Below are 22,500 nucleotides of genomic sequence, written 5' to 3' on the forward strand. Positions count from 1 at the left end.
GAAGAGCCCCGGAGGACCCGGAGGACCCGTGAAGGACACGAAGCCTGCGAGGATTGGCTTCGGATAGCAGGCTACCTGCAAAGCTGCGGTAGAAGACCTGGAGAAGAACCTGAACGGGTTGGAAAGACCTAAAAACGAAGGACGTGCCTTCAGACTCCGGAGAAGCTCCGGAGTGTCCGGCCGAAGCACACGGTGAGCGATCATTCAGGAGACCTGCAGAGAACCTCGGAGAAGAACCGATAGGTCAGACCAACCTGCAGGTGGGTGCAGATCCTGCGCAGCACGTCGTAGACGCTGTCTCTGGACAGCAGGGACACGAAGACGTACTGCGGACCGAGGAGGAGGAGGACAGGGTGAGACGTGGAAGAAGGTCCGGCGGGTCGAGCGGACCTCCGGCGTACCTTCTGGCCGGTGTCCATGGTGATGGCCAGGCCGTTGGGCACCAGGCCGGCCGTCTTGTGCTTCTTCACCAGCCGGACGGAGACCACGGGGATGCAGACCTGAGGAGGAGCAGCCGCTGAAGACCATCTCAGGACGCGAGGAGGAGATGAAGCTAACGGGTCGCGCAGCTCAAAACACTAGCGTCGCCCGCCGAGGCTTGAGCAGGAACAAATTAGCGAGGAGGCCGGGAATCTGCCGCTAGCGGTCGCCGGGAGCCGTGGGTAGCGAGGGCGGAGCTACTGAGCTAAACGAGCGGCGCTTTGGTAAATGCGTCGCGGCTAATTGCCGTCCGTCGCTCTCCTGACGGTAAGCGTCCGAGAAACGTCGGCGTGGATATTTCCCCGGTTGTGTGGCGGTGCGTTCGCGGACGCCTCCCTGCGAAGCCGACGTCTCGGCGTAGCCTGCTGAGCTAACTGGCGAAGCAGCTCTGCACTTGGGATATTAGCTAAGGGTGAGCCGGCTCACTCGCACCTCCACCCTCCTGTCCATGCATGGCCCGCACAGGCAGCCATATTGAGGCTCCTTGTAAAGCAGCGTCTCTCCTGATGCTTAAGTGCTAGGCTAACTCGGCTACACCACTCGTTACCCACCCAGTTTGAATTTACCAAAGGGACGTTCAAAGGTTGCTTCATAAAAACAGGGAAATATTCAAAGAAGAAAACGACAATAAACTGAGCTAATAGCCACTAGCCACCACTGAGCTGAGCTAATAACCGCAAGTTGACACCGGACTCAGCTAATATCCGCCAGCCGGCACCGGGCTGAGCTAACGTCCGCTAGCGGGCTGGAACCCACCTTGATGTCTTTCCCGAAGAGGTTTGCGTAGAAGCACAGCCAGTTCCTGGAGATGTAGAGGCGTCCCTGCAGCAGGATGTCCCTCAGCAGAGCGCAGGAGTACACTGAGGGAGGAGGACACCTCGTCTTCACCCACAAACACACCCGTCCTCCAACTCCACCGACAAGAAACAACTTTCCGCCGCAACATTCTTCCATACGTTAGCTGTTTTTAGCTTCTTTTAGCCACAGCCTTCCATCTGTTAGCCACACAGGAGCAGTTACATCTGCTTGCTTAAATCAGCCATTTAGCTCCTCTTCTCCCAGGTGTAGCTATGTGACGCTATTTGGCAAGTATTAGCCTCATTGTTAGCATTTACGATTTGTCGTTCGCTCCGTTTGCGCATATCAGCGCGCCGTAAGCGTGCTTGAACACAGAGGTCCCCTCTGGACGGGCATCTCCAGGCCCTCTTCCATTCACTCCTCTGTGGACCACCTCGCCCTCCAGCAGGGGTACCTTTCATCAGGATCTCCTCCTTGGGGACGGCCTGGAAGAGCTTGTGGTACTGAGAGTTGTACTTGGAGACCGTCTGCAGGAGCAGGACAACAGGGGTTAGCACACTCCGCCGCCTGGGCTTCAGTTAGCTTAGCATGGGTAGCATCTCCACGCTGTAATTGGGAGTAAACACGAATCATCATTAGCGTGCAAAGACAGATGTCCTCCTGTGGGGACAGTAGGGTGGTCTCATCAGAGAAGAACCTGGAGGAGAACTCCACGTCCTCGTCTGAGGACTCCAGAGACTCGAAAGAGTCCTCAGATGTTTTTTGAAGCGCCGGCTTTGGAGAGTCTTTGAATGTTGTTTATGAGGTAGGTCAGAAGCTCCAACACACACCTGAGAGCTGTGTGTGTGTGTGTGTGTGTGTGTGTGTGTGTGTGTGTGTGTGAGAGAGACTCAGACAGTGACTTCCTGGCTTCCTGTTCCTGTCTGGAACAACAAAGAGAACCGGCATGGAGTGTCTGCAGCAGATAAAGTCTGAGCCTCCCTGAGGACCATCCTGGATGCTTGGCTCTGTTTGGAGCTTCTGTGTGCGTGTGTGTGTGTGTGTGTGTGTGTGTGTGTGTGTGTGTGTGTGCATTTGTGTGTCCACTCACCGACCCCCTGTAACACTTCTTCACATCCTCATAGGACAGGTCGTCGATGAGTTGCAGCCTGAGGGTCACATGACAGGAAGAGGAATCTTTGAGCATGCACACACACATACACACACACACACACACACACACACACACACACACACACACACACACTGATTTGTGTGCTACATGGAAATGAGGCGAGAGGAGCAGCTCCTGTTGACGGTCCACCTCCACCAGAGAGGCTTTGAGGGGAATGTTGGCCCACCGGAGCGCCGCGACCCAGTGTGTGAAAGGAGGGATTGTCCAGGACACACACACACACACACACACACGCACACACACACACACACACACACACTGCATAAAGGCAGTAATTATGCAGACGGGTCTGAAAGGGGAAAGTGGAGCGAAGAAAAGAACGCTGTTTACCCTCCACAGCGGGACGGCGCCGCGAGCACAACATTAGCATGACATTAGCAGCCGGTTAGCATGACTTTAGCACAGCGTTAGAATGACTAGCATGATGTTTGGAGAACATCAGGACAGCAGCCACAGCACGTCTCCATGTTCAGCAGGTGACCTGGGTGGCGGCGTGGACACATTAAGCCCCGCCCCCTCATTAGCATGCCTGGCTGCAGGAAGAACATCAGTTGTGTGTGTGTGTGTGTGTGTGTGTGTGTTAGTGTGTGTGATGGGGGGGTCACGCAGACATACCCACCTGAAGGGCAGGGCGGCGGCGTGGGCGTCCTCCTCCCGGGGGGGGTCGACCACCTCGCTGACGTCATCGCTCTGCTCCTGGTTCTCTGACATCATCCCTGGGGGGGGGTTACAGATCCGTCTCAGATTTCTGCTCCTGTCTCTATGGCAACAGCATGGGGGGGTAGGTTTCCATGGAGACGGGGTCAGTGCCCTCCTCCCTGCAACGAAGGTTCGGCTTTTATTTTGAAAGTCCGTTCCCCCCCATTGATGGGGGGGGTTCTGTGCCCCCGCTGCTGTTTCCATGGCAACAGTGAGCGGGTTCAGCCAGCGGGTTCCTCTCTGGACTCGACGCTGCATCTCGGAGCCGGACGGCCGCCTGTTTCTAAGTGTGACGTTTCCATGGAAACAGCGGCGGGGGGGGGGGGACAAGCAGGTCTTTGTGCAGCCGAACAAAGAATAAATATCTCAGAGGCAAACAAACACCAACAAAACCTCCAGGCTTCATCTCAGCCGTCCATCACACGCTCAGCCACACCAGTCCTTCACCGACCTGATGACAGAACCAGAGGAACCCGGAAGGAGAACCTTCCAGAACATTCTGTCTGTTAGGAGAAGCTTCTGACCCACTGTGACCTCCTGAGCTGGAATATTAACACCTTAGAATCTGATGAGGACACATTTAGAACCAACTTAGCATCTCACACACTCACACACACACACACACACACACACACACACACACACACACACACACACACACACACACACACACTCAACTGTTTGTGGAGGAACTGCACAAACAGGGAGGCGAGAAACTGGTGGGAGTGACTCAGTTGCCACGGCAACAAGCATCACTGCCTGGTTAAGACACACACACACACACACACACACACACACACACACACACACACACACACACACACACACTGTGCTGATTAAATCAGAAGGTCCTCAGAGGAAACACCAGGGTTGGAGTAACAAGGCTCTGGAGGTTGGACCACTTCCTGTCCTCAGCTCTTATTTTGGCCACCTCATCAGGTTCTTCACACACACACACACACACACACACACACACACACACACACACACACACACACACACACACACACACACAGCCAGTCCGACTATTTTTCCTGCTTCTGCTGCCACTGATCCTCCTCTTCATCTGAGCTCAGTGAGTCCTTCACGTGTTCTCCATGAAGGTTCACGTGGTCTCCTGCTCCTCATCCTAATCTCAATCCTCATCTCAGTCTCAATCCAGGCTGGAGTTTCCTCCGGTTCTGAGAGTGAGACAGATTAAAAAATCCCTTCTCCCTTGATAATAGCTTCTTATGATAATAAGTGTTCTCCCCTGTGTTGGAGGGGCTGTGGCATAACGGTGGGACTGCCCTAAACTGATGAAATTCTGGGAAGAGGTAAAAAAACAAATAAGTGAGATTTTAAAATTAAACAGACCAATTGATCCACAGCAAGTTATTATGGGTACGGCATCAACAAGCGACCTAAGGAAAAAACAGGTGTTTTAGCTTAGAGTTCTTCTATTAATTGCACATAAAATGATCCCAGTAAACTGGCTCAAAGCCCACAAACCTACTGGACCAGCGGCGTCAGAGGCTGAAGGATGGAAACTGCATGGAACGCAGAACAGCAAACTTACCACTTCAGACAGACCTATATCTTGACAAATGGGCACCCATTAAAAAATATTTGGAGAGTTGAAGATATTATCTCTATTTGACTGAGTTACATGTTTTTTTGTGTTTTTTTTTTGTTGTTTTTTTTAGTTTTATTTTATTTTTCGATTGCTATTGAGGAAATAAGTGACCTATAAAGAATATTGTATAATGTGTATCTTGTTATGAGGTTTTGTAAGAATGTGTGTGACTCTGTTAAGGAACCTGTTCTAATAAATGTTCAAAAAAAAAAAAAATCCCAATAAATCAATCGATCAGTCATCAATCACCGGGGAGCCTCATTCAACCAGAGGGAAAGGTGCGGCCGAGGTCGCCTGGCAACCGCGGGCGCCACGACGACCACAGGAGACCCATGAGAGGAGGCTCCCATCAACCAATCATGAGAAGAGGCTCCCATCAACCAATCATGAGAAGAGGCTCCCATCAACCAATCATGAGAAGAGGCTCCCATCAACCAATCATGAGAAGAGGCTCCCATCAACCAATCACAAAAGGGCATCGGAAGGAACTCATTTAAAAATGAAAGTGAACTCGCGACAGAAACCTTCTGGAAGGTTCTCCAGCTGGAACGGGACGGAACACCTGCTGTCCTGTCACTCGTCTGTACACCCATCCATCCATCTATAGGTATAAATAATCTATCTATCTATCTATCTATCATCCATCCATCCATCCATCCATCCATCCATCTTCTACCAGAGAGAGTGATCCCGGCTGAGGGGCGGGGCTTAACCACCACGACTCAGCTGTCAATCATCTAAGCTCTCATCCTGTCATGGACAGAGAACCCAGGCAGGAGAACATTAGGAGAACATGGATAGAACATGGTAGGAGAACATGGGGAGATCATGAGGAGAACATGAGGAGAACATGAGGAGAACATGAGGAGAACATGGGGAGAACATGAGGAGCTCATGGGGAGAACATGGCAGGAGAACATAGGGAGAACATGGATAGAACGTGGCAGGAGAACATGGGGAGATCATGGGGAGAACATGGATAGAACAGGGCAGGAGATCATGGGGAGAACATGAGAACATGAGGAGAACATGGGGAGAACTTGGATAGAACAGGGCAGAACATGGATAGAACATGGCAGGAGAACATGAGGAGAACATGGATAGAACATGGCAGGACATGGATAGAACATGGCAGGAGAACATGAGGAGAACATGGATAGAACATGGCAGCACATGGATAGAACATGGCAGGACATGGGGAGAACAAGGGCAGAAGATGAAGAGAACATGAAGAGGGAAGCCGGTGACCTACTTCCCGTTGGTGAAGGTCCGAGCGGAGAAGGTGGTGAGATGTTCCTGGGGGTGCGCGAGCTCCAGGACGGCCGAGGCTCTGAGCGAGAAGATGAAGCTTGAAGGCCAGTCAGAAGCCCCGCCTCCAGGTCCGACCAATGGCAGCAGGTCGTGAGCAGGAACCTCCAGCTTCTCTGGAAGGGAGGAGAACCCTTCCGGAACACCTGGTCTCCAGCGGGAACCTCCAGAACATCTGGTCTCCGGCTGACCGGAAGTCCGTCACACGCGCCGCGTGCACGTTAACGGGCGCGACCGGAAGCGGCACGGACTCGGCGGAAGCGTTTGTTTTTCCTTTTTTTTTCTCTCCCGGGAATCAGAACCGGAACCGCGCGGATCCGAGGAGGACCAGGACCTTCTCCGCGGCGTCAGGGCTTTGGCTCCTGCGGCAGCAGAAGGGACCTTCTCGCAGATGAAGGTCCGAGACCTGGAACATCTGATGCTTCCGTCATCTTCTGCGGCTCCTGCTTCGGAGGCGCGCACGACCGCGCACGCTCCTCGCCTTCTCCGCCTGCGGAGGAGCAGCAGCGCCCCCTGGTGGAGGAGCAGGAGGAGACACCCCATGGTCCTGCTGAAGAACCTGCTGAAGAACCCCGGAGGACCTCAAGACTCCCTCAGCTTCTCTGCTGCCCGCAACCCCTGAACCTCCTGGACCCCCTGGACCTCCTGGACCCCCTGGACCCCCTGGACCTCCTGTCTGATGACGGTCCAGAGTCTTCGTCTTCAGCTGCTCCTCACATCGTTCACTTACCAGAAAGAGGAGGTCCAAGTTCTCCTCACCCCCCAGGAGCTCCGTGGGGGGTGAGGAGAAGAGGAGATGAAGAAGAGGAAGAGGTGAAGAACAAGCTGGGGAGATGAAGGGGAGGACGTGGTGATGAAGATTAGATGGTGAAGAGTAGATGAGGGGGCAGTGAAGAAGAGGAGATGATGGAGTGACAACGTTGGAGAGGAGATGATGAAGAGGAGTTGATGAAGAGGGGTACATGAGGAGAAGATGATGGAGGGAAGATGATGATGGAGTGATGACGATGATGATGAGAGTGCATGAGGAGGAGATAATGATGGAGAGGAGATGATGGAGAGGAGATGATGATGGAGACATGATAATGATGAGAGTGCTTGATGACGATGATGATGAGAGTGCATGAGGAGGAGATGATAGAGAAGACATGATGATGATGGAGAGATGATGATGATGATGATGGAGACATGAGGAGGAGATGATGGAGAAGAGATGATGATGATGATGGAGAGATGACGATGATGATGAGAGTGCATGAGGAGGAGATGATGGAGAGATGATGGAGACATGATTGAGTGATGACAATGATGATAAGAGTGCATGAGGAGGAGATGGAGAGGCAGTGGGTCAAAAGAAAAAGGGGCAGGGCTACTGGTGAGGAGGCGGGACTTATGAATGAGGGGGCGGGGCTACGGGAGAAAACTGAGGGTTCAGAATAGGAGGCGGGGCTAATGGCAGGAGGGGCGGGGCTTGAGAAGAAGAGGCGGGGCTCCAGCTGCCGTTTCCACCAGCTACAGGTTTAATATCAGATCAACAACAGTAGAAAAACAGAGGCAACCGGACGAACAGAAGAAGAGGAGGAAGAGGAGGAGGAAGAGTAGGAAACTGACAGCATCCAACAGGCTCTTAAAATAATTCCTCTGTACAGTATTTACACACACACACACACGCTCGCACGCACGCACGCACGCGCACACACACACACACACACACACACACACACAGTACAGTACAGTACAGTACAGCTACACACTGAGGAGGAGGAGCCTGACTCCGCCCTCCGCTCCGTCAGCGCTCTGATTGGTCCGTCCTCCTCCGTCCACAGTGTTTGTGTGTCCAGGTGAAGGTGTGGCGCCGCCGCCGCCCATCGCTACACTCCGAGGTCAGAGGTCAAAAGGGGAGAGTCCAGGGAGGGGGGGCAGAGGGCGCCGGCCAAGTGTGAGGAGCGACCCAAAAAACGAAAAAAATAAAAACAAAGGTGTCGTAAAAAAGTGAAGGCGGGGCTCGGAGACAGGAAGTGACGTCATCGTCCGGCACGGACGTCCTGGTGACGTCATCTGACGCACACAAACACCGGCGGACCCATGGCGACGCAGACGGCCTTCCTATGTGATCCAGTCACATGACGCCGGGGGCGGCGGCAGCAGCCAATCAGAGGGGCCTGCAGGACACACACACAGGACAATGCCACTGTGTCACAGAGTGTGTGTGTGTGTGTGTGTGTGTGTGTATGTGTCATCTGACTGCTATACCCCAAAGGTTTACCCAGATTAAAGTGTTTATTAATGGCATGAATAACTGGGTTAATTATCTGCATCAAGTGAAAATTCCACGTCCATTAGTATGATAATCTGGACTGAAGACATTAAGAATCCAGATCAAATAATCCAGATTAATAATCTGGATTGAATGAAAAATCCAGATGTAGTGGTATAATAATGTGGACTTAACGAATAATCCAGATTAGGTGGTATAGTAACCTGGACTGGATAAATAATCCAGATAAAATGGAAATTCAATCTGAATTAAATCTCTGAGTCACGCCTCGACGTGCGGCGCTCGTGGTCCAATCGGGGCGAGGCTGTGGCGGCGGCGGCGTTGGTCTGCGTCCGGAGGACGAGGCGATGACGGACGGCGGATCGGACGTTCTTACCGGTCTCACCTCCGGGCGGGGGGGTACATGGACGGGGCCGACGCCTGCTGGCTGGCTACGATGGCCGACGACGACAAGCCTGCGGGAACAGGGGGTTCGGGGTGAGCTGGGTCCTGACCCGTTACCGTGGAGACGACCCAGGGGTCGACCGGGCGGAACGAGCATCGGGAACGTGGGAGACGGTCGGGAAGTTGGACCGACTCCTCGTCATGGAGGCGAGGGGCGTTCGGAACGTAAACATCGGTGGAGATTGATGGAAAACAGAAACGGGACCGTTTTGAAGGCAAACAGGAAGTCGAATGTTTGGTTTGAATTGTAACCAGGAAGTAGAGCCAAGGTAGTTTTGAATGTAAACAGGTATTTGATCAAAACATTGTTTTCACATAAACAGGAAGTTGAATAAAGATCGTTCTAGACATACAGGAAGTAGAGCCAAGATAGCTTTGAATGTAAACAGGAAGTAGAGAATAGATGGCTTTGAATGGAACAGGAAGTCGAGCTGAGAGCGGACGCCGCGGCCTCGGCCGGTGTGCGGCGCTCAGGGTGGGGGGGGGGGGGGGGGGGGGAGCGGCGTCCGTACCTGAGGCGTAGGACAGGTCGTACTGTCCGGACAGCAGCGGGAACCCCAGGTGATGGTGGTGGGGGGGCAGGATACGTTGCGAGGGCGAGGAGCGCGGCCGCTCGGCCTCGCGCTCGCGCTCGTGCGCGGCCTTGGCGTCCTGCACGGACGGAGACTTGCTCTTGTACTGGCTGGCGTGCTGCTGCAGCAGCTCCAGGGCCTTGGCCTCGGCCGGGGGCTTCACCGTGGGGCTGGAGCGGGAGGCTTTCTCGCCCTCCTCCGCCTTCCCCCCGTACGGAGAGTAGTAGCCCGGCGGCAGGTAGGAGCCTGCGGACGGAGAGCGGGGGTCAGCGCACGGGAGGGGGAGGCGACCGGCGGCGGCGGCGGCGGCGGCGGCGCTCTCACCGGGGTAGTTCTGCATCATGACGGAGGGGACGCCGCGGTAGCCGGGGTGACCGGGCTCGTAGCCCTGCCCGTAGGCGTAGGGGCCGTGCACGTAGTGCATGTAGCTCTGGTGCTGCGACAGGGGCGAGAACTGCAGGTGGGGGGGCCGCGCCTCCTTGCCCCCCCCGCGGTGCTCCTCCGGGGGCAGCGAGCTCCGCCCCTCGGCGCCGCCCTCACGGGCCTCCTCCTTCCCCCGCTGGCGCTCGTCCTTCACCTTCCGCTCGCGCTCCTCCTTCCAGCGCTCCTCCTCCTGCGCCTTCGACGCCTCAGAGTACTTATTGGGGTACACGTACGGCCACAGGCGAGAGTCGGGCTCCTGCACACACACACACACACACACACACACACACACACACACACACACACACACACACACAGTCAGGATGAGGGGGATTAGATATCACACATACAATCAGAATGACGGGTCAGATGCCTCACACACCCACACCCACACCCACACCCACACACACACACACACACAAAGACACACAGACATCATGCGCACACACACACACACACACACACACAAACAAACACACACACACTACCTGTCTGTACCACATGGCGGGCTCGGCCCCCCCCGCGGCGCGGCTCCCCTCGCCGCTGGACTTGGCGTCCTCCTTCCCGTGATGTGCCGCCTCGCTCAGCTTCATCTTCAGCCCCTCAGGGGGCGGGGCCTGCGGGGCCGGCGGCGCGGGCGCCTTAGGCTCCTCCCCCTTCACCATGATGACGGACTTTCCGTGCTCGGGGGGCTCGCGGGGCTTGGGCGGGTGCGTATGCGTGTGCGGGTGCGAGTGCGAGTGCGAGTGTGAGTGCGTATGCGGGTGCGGGTGCGGGTGGGGGTGGGGGTGGGGGTGGGGGTGCGGGGGCGGCGCCCCCTTGGCGGCGAGGTCGCTGAGACTGGGGGCTCTGGAGAGGGCGGGCGGCACGGCGGCCTTCTGCTTCCACTCCTCCTTGCAGCCGCCCTCCTTGCGCTCGGCCTGCCGCTGGCGCTCCTCGTACTGCTGGCGGTAGGTGGGGCTGGAGGCCAGCAGGTGGGCGTGGTAGGCCTGGTCGGGGGGGTAGGAGTAGGGGGGCACGTAGTACTGGTTGTAGTAGAGGGGCGCGGCGTACATGTTGGGGCGCTGCTGGATGACGGACGGCTGCTGCTGCGGCGGCGGCGGCGGCGGAGGCTCCGCCTTGCGCTCCTCCTGAGGCTCCGCCTTCACCTCGCCCGCCTCCGGCTCCTCCTCCTTCTTCACCTTCACCTCGGGGTGCGGGGGCGCCGGGGCGGCGCCGGGGCTGGGGTCAGGGTAGCTGGGGGAGTAGTAGGCGTCGTAGCTGGGGTAGTAGGGCGAGTCCTTGGCGGGGGCCTGCGGGGGGAACAGCGCCTTCTTGGCGCCCTCGCGGCCGCCGGGCTCCGGCTCCGCCTTCACCTTCACGCCCTCCGCCCTCCCCTCGCCGTCCTCGCCGGCGTCCGAGATGTCCGAGTAGGCGGGGCTGCCCGTCTTGACCGAGGCGCCGTCGGCGCCGTTCTGCGCCGGGTGCGGGTGCGGCGCCGGGCCGGCGTCCATCCGGCCGGCGCCCCCGATGGAGGGGCTGGGGGCGTTGTCCGAGAAGCTGTACACCTTGTCCGCCTCCGCCTTGATGCTCGCCAGACGGCTCTGATGGGCCTCCGACGAGCCGTTGAGCAAGGCGTCCGGCGCCTCGGGGTACGGGCTCCGCCCCTCCTCGCCGCGCCCCCCCTTGGCGGCGGCCTTGGGGCTGTCGCCCTCCCTGCCGCCGTCCCTCTTCTTCTTGTCCTTCTTCTTCTTGTCCTTGAGGGCGGGGCTGGAGGCGGGGTCAGCGGGCGGCGGGGGTTTGGGGGGGACGCTCTTCATCTGGGGGCTCTTGGGGACGGACTGGACCACCAGGGCGGGGGACGCCGCCTGCAGGGCGTAGGGCGTGGTCGGGGCTCCGGGGCGGGGCGGCGGCGGCTTGGCCCCCTTCGGCGCCGCTTTGTCCGTCTTCCCGCCCGCCGCCGTCTTCCTGACCCTCCTGTCGTCCATGCCGTCGTTGCTGGCCTCGTCCGTCAGACACGCCGCCTCCTCGCCGCCGTCCGTCCCCTCGGGCTCCGCCTCCCCGCCCTTCTTCTTCCCCGCCTTCAGCTTGCCGGGGGAGGGCGCGTCGAAGCCCCGCCCCTTGGGGGTGGCGGAGCGCGCGGGCGAGATGGCGGCGCCGTTGCAGGAGGCGGGGTCGGGGTGAGGGGCGGGCTCGTCGCCGTACTCGCTGTCGCCGTCCTGGTCCAGACGCACGTCGTGGTCGTTGTGGGCGTGAGCCTGGTGGTACTTCAGCCCGTTGATGTGCTTGTACTTCTTGTTGCAGTTGGGGTGCGGGCAGTCGATCAGGACGGGGGAGGGGCAGGTCCGGTCCGGCGGCGGAGGCTCGCCCCGCCCCCCGGGGAGCGCCGGCGCCGCCGCGCCCGTGGAGTTGGTCCGCATGCGCTTGGACACCTTGGTGTCCTCGGAGCTGGAGGTGGGCTCCATGTCCGAGGCGGGCTTGGTCTTCCTCTTGGCAGAGGAGGGGCTGGCCTTGGCGTCCTCGGCGCCGCCCGCCGTCTGGCTCCCGCGCCGCCCCTTGCTGCCGGCGCCGCCGCCGCCCCGCGTCTTCCCGCCTCCGCTGGCCTTGTTGTCCGAGGACGCGCTGTTGTCGTTGAGCGGCGTGTTGCCGCCCGGCCGCATCCTCTTCCCCCGGCCGCGCCCGCTGCGCATCTCCACATCGCTGGTGGGCGAGTCGCAGAACCTGCTTGGAGAAGCAGCGGGTCAGAACATCACGAGGACACCGAGACCACGGCGGCGACGGCGGGACAACCTCGGCGGGGCCCAGTCGTGTCTCGTGCAGTCCAGGAGCGTCCCCACGTACGTCTTGTTCCTCCAGGTGACGTTCACCACCAACATGCCTACACACACACACACACACACACACACACACACACACTAGTGAGCACCTGCAGTGTCATGTGTCCCCACGCCACTGCTACGGGATGTGATGTCACACCGTTTCCATGGTAACTCAGAGGTCACCTATGGTGAACGGCGCCCGGCCGCAATTGGCCGACCACCTCGGGCGACTCACCGTCCTCGGTCTCCTGCCACACGATGCCCTCCAGGTTGACGCTGGTCCCGGGCTCACACGGCCCCAGGCACTCGGGCTCGGTGGCCAGGGCGGCGTCCGCCGTGTTCACCGCCACCGAGCGCGTGCGAACCATGATCTGCTCGCAGGGGGACGAGATGTCGCCGGGCGCCACCGGGGCCAGGAGGTGGAGCGGCGGGGGGGCCGGCGTGGACGCCGGGGACTCCATCTGGGGGGGGCGGGGTGAGCATACAAGCACGAGGTCAAAGGTCAACGTGTTGGCCGCTGAGCGGTTGTTGATGGTGGCCGGGGGGGGGGGGGGGGGGGGGCTGAGACAGAGCCTGGCTCTGACAGTCGCCATGGCAACGCTCCCAAACCTCCTCCTCAGGAGGCGGGGAGAGATGCCTGAAGACCAGGGGTCAAAGGTCAGCTGAAGAGTGATCTGCAGGAGTCAAATCCAGACCAGAGGGTGAAGCAGAGCTTCATCAGAGGACCTCCATGGAACATGGACGCCGGGAATGCCGGGAAACCCCTGGAGGTCGGAGGTACCGGCACACATACACACACACATACACGCACGCACGCACGCACGCACGCTCGCCCGTTACCGGAGCATGCCGGCCGAGGAGGAGCCTGGCGAGCGGAGGGGACAAAACCACCTCCAAAGACCTTCTCATCAGTAGAGGAAACCCAGGAGAGCCAGCCTGGGACTGTGTGTGTGTGTGTGTGTGTGTGTGTTTACTAAATTCTGAGAGAAACACTCTGAACGCAGAATCTTCTCTAAGCAGACCCTGGACCAGTCTGGACCGGACTGGGTGTAAAGTCCTTCCTGATACAAGGAGCCAATCATGGCACACATCAGGGAGGGAGGCGGGGCTTAAGTCAGATCCTGGCTGTCAATCATCCCGTGGATCACAATTATAACTGAGTCTTCGGTGAACCTGCTGACTGTTCCAGGAGAACCTGGAGACCCTTCACATCCAGCAGCAAAGACCTGCGTGACGTCCCTAAAATAACAGGTGGAGGAGAGGAGGGAGGCCTAGAAGGTTCCTCGCGGCCTAGAGCTCGTCCAATCACAGAGGAGCATCCTGCGGAGGACGATGAGCGGCGAGCAGGTTCCACCATCTGACCCGATCCGAGGCTTCGGCCCACGAGCCGCTCTCACGGACCCGTCTTCAGGGCGACCTCTGGGAGAACCCCGCTCTCTGCCGGGGTCAAAGGTCAGACCAGGACGGGTCCCGGACGGCTACCCGGGTCACGAAACGTCGAGAAACCTTCCCGGCTTCAGAGGCAGCTGGACGGGACCAGGGAGGCCGACGGCGAGAGGATCCAAGGTGGAGTCCACCCTGACCTCCGACCCCGGCGACTCCTCGTGTCCCTGTACGCTCGCTAATCCCAGCAACGCTAATCTGCCATCGCTGCCCCGGGACACACACACCGTAACCTTTGACCTTCAAGCGGGAGCGACCATTGGTCCTCATTCCTTCTACTGCTCTCTGCTGACTTGGGCGAGGGGGCGGGGCTTAACCGCACATGTCAGCTGCCAATCATGCAGCCACTCGCCCTCTCGTCCACAGCCATGGAAGATTTAGGGTCTGTGAGAGGAACCCCAGTTCTCAGGCAGGAGAACATGGAGAGGACACCTGAGTGTGTGTGTGTGTGTGTGTGAGTGTGCGTGCGTGTCAAAAGGACCGCCAGCCATCAGTGTGTGTGAGTCTGAGCTGGCCCTGGACCTGCAACACAACCAGAACCTGGTCTGCTCCCAGCTTCTGGCCACCAGAGAAGGTTGTGAAGGTGCTCCAGCCTGAGGGAGAGCAGACCCTCCTCTTACCTTCTCGCCGCCCCCCACTTTCTTCAGGTTATGACCGTCTCCGTTGTCCATCTCCTCCTGCTCTGGCGTCATGGCGACCGTCTGACCGACGCCCGCCAGGTCCAGGGCGCCGCCCCCCATCTGCTCGGAGGAGGCCATCTCGGGGTTCTGCTGGCCCTCGTAGGCGGCGCCGCGCGGCGCTCCCAGCGGCAGGATGGCGCCGGCCTCCTTGTCGGCGTTGGCCGCCGCCGCCGCCGCCGCCTCGGGCTTCTCCTTCTTGCTCTTCCCGGGCACGGCGTCCTTCTCCTTCTTGACGGCGGGGAGGGTCCGCGAGGGCTTCCCCGCCTTGTCGGCCCCCTTGGCGGGGGCGGAGTTCTGCGTCGGCGGGTCCCCGGGGGCCCGGCCCGCCGCCTCCTTCTTGGCGGCGTCGGGCCCCGGGGCCTTGGCGCCCTCCTTGGAGTTCTTGCTGCGTTTGGATTTGGATTTGCTCTCCTTGCCCTGCGCCGCCACAGGACTCACAAACTTGATGTTGTCGGGCAGGGCGGCCACGGCGCCGGGCGGCGCCGCCACGCCCCCGCCCTCCTTGCTGCCGGACATCTCCAGCTTGTCCTTCTCCAAGTCGGCGTCCAGGTCAATGATCAGGTTCCCCACGCCGATGTCCCACTCATCTCCGCTGTCGTAGGTGTCCACCGCGTTGGAGTCCACGCCTTTCCCGCCTGCAGGGCCGCCGCTGAGGGACATCTTAGACGGAGCGTCCCCGAGCGTCGCAGGGGGGCCGCGCTCCTCCCAGCAGGACGCCTCCTCAGGGCAGCTCCCCGCTCCTCCTCCAGGAACCCATCGCCTCCTGCCAACACACACACACACACACACACACACACACACACCGTCAGCACCCCGTGGAACCGGACCTCGACCCCGAAAAGCAGGTGGTACGGCGGCCGCGGACGAGGAACCGAGGAACCGTGGAGCCGAGGAACCGAGGAGCACGGGGAGGTCCGAAGGCGATCGGACGGCGAGTGTCCAAAACATGCAACTACTCCCTGAAAGGGAACCTTCCATGGTCCACCTTCAGGTCCCTGCTGAAGAGACAAGGAGCAGACATGGAGGCGGCCTCCATGTTTGGGGTCTGGCTGCAAAGACCGGGCGAAACAGGAAGCAGGGAGGGGCCGCAGAAAGTCACTTCCTCATTTTCCAGCAGCAGCCTGGAAGAAGAAGAATCCCCCGTCCTACAGACAGGACCTTCTGCTGGCCCACGTCTGCCTGGAACCCTGTCATGGCGACTTGGGGTCCAGCCAAGGTTCGGGCGAGTTCCTGCAGACGCTGAGAGGACGGTCCTCAGAGTCACATGACCGGCCCACGTGACCTGCGGATGGAACGACCCGCACGGGCAGAAGAAGCTGAGGTCTGCACATCGGACCTCCTCCGGACGCCTCCCTGCTCCTGAGCTGCTGCAGAGGACTTCCTATGAATGGAGCAGGGGGCCAACTGGAACATCTGTGGGTTCTACAAACAAGGCTCCTTCTCTACCAAGACATGCAAAGTGCCTCCCAAGCTGCAATGAGCTGTGGATCATCTCCGGGAAGTTCTCAGACAGTCTGGGAGTACCAGCGGGTACCCCAGGAGAGAAGAACCTGCTAAAGTGTCCAGAGCAGGAGGTCCGAGGGGCCCTCAAGTGACCTGCTGACGCCACGTCCGCTGAGGTTTGGCCCCCGAGGTGCCTCAGAGACCCAGAAGAACATGGGTTCTACCACCGGACAGGCCAGAACCTGGCTCCAGGACATGCAGGAGGAGGGGGCTTCTCGCACTTAGCTTGAACACACCAAGGCTGACCTTTGACCCGGCCAACACGAGGACCTTCTACCAAGGTCCACGCTCACGGATCGCAGTGTTCCTGGTACTCGGTTACTCCGAGTTACTTCATAGATCCCCTGTTCCACAACGTTCGACTGGTGAAAGGCACCAGGTTAACTTCTCCGCAGGTACGTCACCACTGCAGGACTGACGTCAGGATACAAGAACCTCCACCCGGACTCCAAGCGTCTCCGCGGAAGTGAGTAAAACACGCTGGAGGTCCAGGGGTTCCCAAGGTCCAGGAGGTCCAGGAGGTCCAGGAGGTCCTGGCCTGCAGCCAACGGGCGAACGTGGCCTAAGCACCGCTTCTACAGCACGGAGCTGAAGGTCTGAGAAGACACGCCTGGCCGGGCCGGGTTCTTCCTCCCACGCTGCCTGGAAGCCAGCAGGTCCAGTGAAGACCCTGAACTGTCCGTAGGTCCCTCCATGACTGACGGCTGGTCTCGGGTTAAACCCCGCCTCTCGCCACAGCCTCACCTCTGATTGGCTCCTCCAGAATACATGACTTCACAAGAAAACGCAGCGGTTGAGAACATCAGCTGACCTTCAATTCCTGAAGGTCAGAAGGTTGATGACCCTCCACCTCCAGGTTGGTCTTCTGCTTTGCTATCAAACAAACAAACCCGCTTCATCTCTTCTGCTGATCGACACCAAACACACACCATGACTGAACCTCCTCAGATCAGGAGATCCAGCCAGGCGTCTTAGCGACACGCTAAGTCACTTCACCTGCTCCTCCACCGGGCACGTGGGTCTACCTTCCAGAAGTCCTCGCTGTCTTCACTAAACACACAAGTGTCTCCAGCCAGAAGCTTCCAACCATCCAGGAGACACCTTCGACCGAGGAGCGGGGAACCTGTTTGGTCAGAATTAAAAGGTTGCCTTTTAAAAGAACCAGATGGAACCGCATCAAGAGTGTGTGTGTGTGTGTGTGTGTGTGTGTGTGTGTGTGTGTGTGTGTGTGTGTGTGTGTGTGTGTGAGGCAGAGGAGGAAGTGAGAACCTCAGACACCTGAGTCCTTCTCCAAATAGAGGGACTTCCTGTGGTTTTGATGACAAGACAGAAAACTACAAGTGTTTTGTAGTTTTTAAGCCACTTCCTGTTTTTCTGCCTCCACAGGAGACGTGAAGGTTGGAGATGTAAGACCAGGCCACCACCAACATCAACCTGCAACATCTCAGCAGTGTGTGTGTTTATCTACAGACTCGCACTCTTCACACAAGCACTAGTCACACCTAGGTTTCCCCTGCAGCTGATGTGACCTCCACACACATGGAGATCTCCATCAGCTCTCTGACTGCTCCTCAGACCTGGAGGAGACCTCACAGCTCCTTCAGCTGAAAGCCCCACAGTCCTGGAGGTCCTCGCAGGTGCATGAGTTCATGGAGCTCAGGCCTCTGTCCTGAGACCCGGTGGACCATCAGAAGATCCAACCCCAGGTGAAGATTGAGCGCGGCTCAATATTCACGCCTTCCAGAGTGCTTCTTCTGAAGGCCTCCGGCGGGGAGATGAACCTCCGGCGGGGTGAAGCTCCGACCACCACGGGGAGCGGGCAGATGTGTCGGGGAGTCTCTGGACGCTCCATCTTCTCCAGCGAACCCCGTCCAGATGCCTACAGGGCGGCGGTTCGGTTCTGGTGCGGGTTCAGTGGAGTCAGCAGGGAGGTGGAGGAGAGGTGAAGCTCAGGGGTGCAGCAACACACACCTGGACGGAGCGAGTCGGCTCGGACTGCCGGTGCAGCCCGTCCGCTCCCGCATCTCCCGCAGGTCCCGCAGGTCCCGCAGGCGGACGGAAGCGGAGAAAAGTCCACCTGTTGTTCAGCAGCACCGACACCGAGCCGCCGCCGCTGCTCGCGTCCTCTCTGGCTAGTAGCTAGCCGGCTAGCGTTAGCCCGCGGCCCGGCGGCCGGAGCGGCTGGCCCGCAGCGCGGGGGGAGTCCTGGCGGAGTCCCGGCCGCTGGTCCCGGGTGGACGTGGAGGTGGACGGAGGGCGTCACGACACGCCAAAAACACGCTGTACACACAGACAAACACACACAGACACACACACACACACACACACACACACACACAGACACGGCTACCACGGCTAGCTAACGCTAGCAGGCTTCACGGAGCAGCTAGCTAGCGATAGGCTCTCCGCTCGGACGGGGCTCCCCGTCCTTTAGGGGCATCCGGCGACAAATAGCGTCCCGACCGGGCGTCGGGCGGACGATGAAGCCGCCCGGGAGGCCCTCCGCACGGCGACCCGCGGGCCAAACGTCGACTGGTGCGCCCAAATTGGACGGCATTTTCCCGGAGCTAGTGCGAGGCCCGCCGTGGCCCGCTACACGGCTAACGAGATCCATTATCGGACGCACGGGGAAGCCCGGGACACGGACGCCGAGCTCTCCGTGAGCGACCTTTAACACCGTTTGACCCGAAGACCGGACCGCCGGGGACGCGCACCGAACCGCGGCCGCCCCGCGCCGGCTGACACGTTCACCGGGCGCCTGTGGGACGATCGATCCCGCGATCCGGTTGTCGGACAATTACCGCTGCGGCGCTTCCAATCTCGCTGTCAAAGTCATGGCTCCATTATCGGACAACGCCGCTCCAGCCCGTTCAAAGTCGTCCGCTCCCCCGGAGAGGGAGCGCTAGGGAGCCCGGGGCTCCGCTGCGAACCGGGGGGGGGGGGACCGGGACGTTGGCCAATGTATCCCGACGACCGGAGCGGCCGGAGCGCCGGACGACACGGTACCTTACATGAGCGGGTCGAGGCGAGCGCGGAGTCCGCCGAGAGTCCACCGGAACCGGGCGAGCCGGGGCGCTACGGCGGGCTGCGGGGCGAGCGGGTCAGACGAGGACGTGTCCGATGATGGGCGCATCGCCCGTAGCTCCCCGGTGACTCCAGACAAAGACGGCAGCTAGCCTGCTGTGCTAACCCCCGGGGTAGCTAGCAGGCTATCCCGCGTTTCCAAACACCAAGCGGGATCCCGGAGCCGCCGTGCGTGAGGCGTGCACGGCGCGTCCACCTACCCCGTGCGTAATCCCGGTCCGGACCGTGTTCACGTGCACTCCATCGGGCCCGCGGGTCCCGGGCGACGGATCCGAACGCAGCCGGCGGCGTGCGGGTGCGGGAGCGGGTGCGGGAGCGGGCGGGACGGGACGGGACGGGCCGACGAGCTCCGGCCGCGCCGCCGGTCCCGGTCCCGGTCCCGAGGCGGTCCGCTGGGCCGGCCTAGGCGGGCCTAGGCCCGGCTGCTCCGCGGGCGGCGGGGGGCACCGAGCCGGGGCTCCCGGGACAGCGGCATCCTGCTTCGGAGACTCTCACACGCACAGGCGGACCGCGGCTCCGGAGGCTCGATGGCTGAGAGCGACGCGCCGCGCAAAGCCCGGAGCGCACGATCCGGGATCCGGGATCCGGGATCCAGGGGGCCGGCGGCCGGGGGCCGGGACTGGAGTCGGACCCGGACTGCGACGCCACGAGGAAGGACACTTGATTGGTCAGATCCAGGCATGTTATCAGCGTGCTTGGTGAGGGTCTGGAGCTCCGGGTCTTCCTGCACAGGTCCTGCTCTACCCTGCAGGTCTTCTGGCAGAGGTCCTCCTCAAGACCTGCAGGTCTTCCAGCACAGGTCCTGCTCTACCCTGCAGGTCTTCCAGCAGAGGTCCTCCTCCAGACCTGTGGGTCTTCTGCTCTCTCAGGCCGGTCCTCCTCATGCCCAACCAGGTGGACATTTGAGCTGTGGACCTCTGGATCTCCATCCGCCTCGGCTCGTGGCATGAACCCGAGTCAGCAGACTTCTCCGGCGATCGTCTGGTCGATGGGAGAAGGGATGTGAGGCGGAGCGGTCAGACAGGAGAACCTTCCGGCTGGAATCGGTGGAGGAAGTAGATCCGCCTCCTGGTTCTTCTGGTCATGGTTCTCCTGTGGACCACATCCTTCTCACAGCCTCCTTGGTGGGAGATCTCTGTGGTTACCGCGGTGACCGGGTTACAGCTGGGGGAGGAAGAGCTGCAGGTCCAGCGGCGGTGCTCACGAGGGATTAGGACGCCTCTGGGGCCCGCAGGGGGCGGGGCTAAATCCAGGTGACCCCCTGGGAGGCGGGGCTTCGCCCGGACAGGTCGGCCGTCAATTGTTGGCATCTTCGAGGCTCCCGGCTCTCAGGACGACGTAAAGAACGACCTCTCCACGTGTCTGAGTTTGTCTAAAATGTGTCTCCGTGGCGGGGAGGTGACCTTTGACCTTTGGCCCGGCTCATTTCACCCTGCGGGGAGAAACACCTGATCTGTGCCTCTTCACATCGGAAGCCCATCGATGTGAGCGAGAAGCAGAAGACCAACGTCCACGAAGGTGCCGAGCGTTGCTATGCTAACAGAGCGTCCGCTGTGAGGTCGTCCTCCATGGTGGAGTCTTCAGACCTTCTGCTGCAGGAGCAGGAGAACCTCCGGCCTCTCCTGCCCGCGGCCTTTCTTCTGATGGCCTTCACCGCTTTCCCGAGGACCTTTGGTCCGCTCAGGAAGGGAAACCCGTGAGCTCTTCCTGCACCTTAGCTTAGCACGGCTAAATGAGAACAGGAAACACCGGAGAGATGGAAATGTTCTTCCTGCTTTTTAACAAAAGCGATATAAAGCACATTCATGCCCGCTGCTCGTCCAGAGCAGGTCCTCTGAGCCAGTCCGGACCTTCATCGACTGTGGGAGGAAGACCTGGAGAACGTGGAGAATCCATCCCAGTTCAGAACCTGGAGATTCCCCGAAGGTGCCGCTCCACAGCACGGCCTGAGGCCACTAGATGAAGGTCATGAAGTAAACGGGTTTCCGCTCCGAAGACCTGAAGCTCTGACGGGAGGCCGTGGAGTTCAGGTCCAGGCTGATGGTTCGGTCCTGGAGAGCAAGGCCAAGACCAGCGGTGAGGTGCTGAGCGTGAACCTGCTGGATCTCCACCGGCGTCACTCGACCAACGGACACCGGCTTCCTCAAAAACATCTGCCACGTCCCTCTGAGCCGAAGCTAGAAGAAGGCGAAAACGGCGTTGCGCTCGTGCGGCGGCGCCAGCAGTCGGCGCCTGAAGAAGCCGCTGACGCTGTTCTCCACCGGAGAGCCCTCCAGCCTCAGGAGGACCAGCACGGCCTCGGCGCTGCCCCAGGTCTTCAGCAGGTCCTTGAACACGGCCTTGCCCAGCTTCTTCAGGGTCTTGGTGTGGATGGTCCACCTCAGGCCGCCCACCTCCGCCCACACCGACTGGTTGAGGCGCTGGATGATGGCCTCCACGTCCTCCTGGTCCAGGAAAACCTCTGGCTTGGTGAATATCAGGCCGGCCAGCATCTGAACCGCGATCTCCACCGCCAGCTTCCTCAGCTCCACCCGCGCCCGCCGCCCGTCCTCCGTCAGGCGGGCGGCGCCGGGAGCGTCGGCGGCGGCGGCGTCCTCCTGCCGCAGCCGCTCCGCCACCTCGCGCTGTAAGGCCCTGGAGGTCCTGCTGGCGTGAGGCTCCGCCTCCAGCTCCTGCCACCACCTGAGCGTGGCGAGGAACGCCCGCGCTCCGCGCCGCAGGTCCCCCAACATGGCGGCGGCGGGCGGGTCCTCCTCCGCCGCCGCGCCGTCGGCCATCAGCCGGTACATGGAGAGGGCCAGATGGAGCGTGAGAGGCGGCACCTCGGCGTCGCTGAGGCTCCTCACCCTGGAGAAGGCGGAGACGGCGCCGGGCCGCACGCCGCGGGTGGTCAGGATCAGGGAGTCGGCGTGGCGGAAGAAGGCCCGCCTCTCGTCCGGCGCCGGGTTCCTGCGGTACTTCTCCTGGTAGAGCTCCAGCAGCCGCACCAGCCAGGCTCTGGCCACCCGCTTCCCAAACAGCGTCTTGATCTTGCGCGCGGCGCCCTGAGCGTACGGCCCCGCACGCTCGCCGCCGCCGCCGCCCTCCTCCTCGGCCGTCACCAGCTGTGCGATGTCGTAGGCCAGGGCCTGCAGCTCGGCCCGGTCCTCCTGCACGCCGGGGCCCGAGAACCCGGCCAGCTTGTCCCCGATGAGCCTCAGC

The 22,500-nt window shown here is 60.2% G+C and overlaps 2 protein-coding genes across 4 annotated transcripts in view; both read right to left on the bottom strand.

Annotated features, from left to right (window-relative positions):
• Positions 1–6,806, bottom strand: part of gramd2ab (GRAM domain containing 2Ab) — a 9,826-nt gene extending 3,020 nt beyond the window's left edge. The window contains exons 1-7 of one of the 3 annotated variants that reach the window (XM_086148984.1): positions 6,019–6,806; positions 3,072–3,212; positions 2,369–2,426; positions 1,733–1,805; positions 1,237–1,340; positions 402–500; positions 255–326 (exon numbers count right to left, since the gene is read on the bottom strand). In XM_086148984.1, the coding sequence (XP_086005110.1) occupies positions 255–326; positions 402–500; positions 1,237–1,340; positions 1,733–1,805; positions 2,369–2,426; positions 3,072–3,166 (501 nt within the window). In that variant the 5' untranslated portion in view covers positions 3,167–3,212; positions 6,019–6,806. Of the gene's footprint in view, positions 1–254; positions 327–401; positions 501–1,236; positions 1,341–1,732; positions 1,806–2,368; positions 2,427–3,071; positions 3,271–6,018 lie in introns of all 3 variants that reach the window. The other 2 variants (XM_086148982.1, XM_086148983.1) reach the window with 2 other exon arrangements.
• Positions 6,807–7,571: 765 nt separating this feature from the next.
• Positions 7,572–19,832, bottom strand: LOC147232264 (zinc finger protein 609-like). Its single transcript, XM_086148985.1, has 9 exons — positions 19,500–19,832; positions 14,653–15,475; positions 12,825–13,050; positions 12,561–12,648; positions 10,280–12,491; positions 9,693–10,047; positions 9,309–9,614; positions 8,729–8,807; positions 7,572–8,236 (listed from the first exon to the last, which is right to left on the bottom strand). The coding sequence occupies exons 2-8, from the start codon at positions 15,370–15,372 to the stop codon at positions 8,734–8,736; spliced, it is 3,981 nt and encodes a 1,326-aa protein (XP_086005111.1). The 5' UTR covers positions 15,373–15,475; positions 19,500–19,832; the 3' UTR covers positions 7,572–8,236; positions 8,729–8,733.
• Between the last annotated feature and the right edge of the window lie 2,668 nt (positions 19,833–22,500).

This window comes from Fistularia commersonii, chromosome 7 (genome assembly GCF_037954325.1).
Source record: "Fistularia commersonii isolate RoL2024-O1a breed Wild chromosome 7, RoL_Fcom_v1.0, whole genome shotgun sequence".
Taxonomy (NCBI): Eukaryota; Metazoa; Chordata; class Actinopteri; order Syngnathiformes; family Fistulariidae; genus Fistularia; species Fistularia commersonii.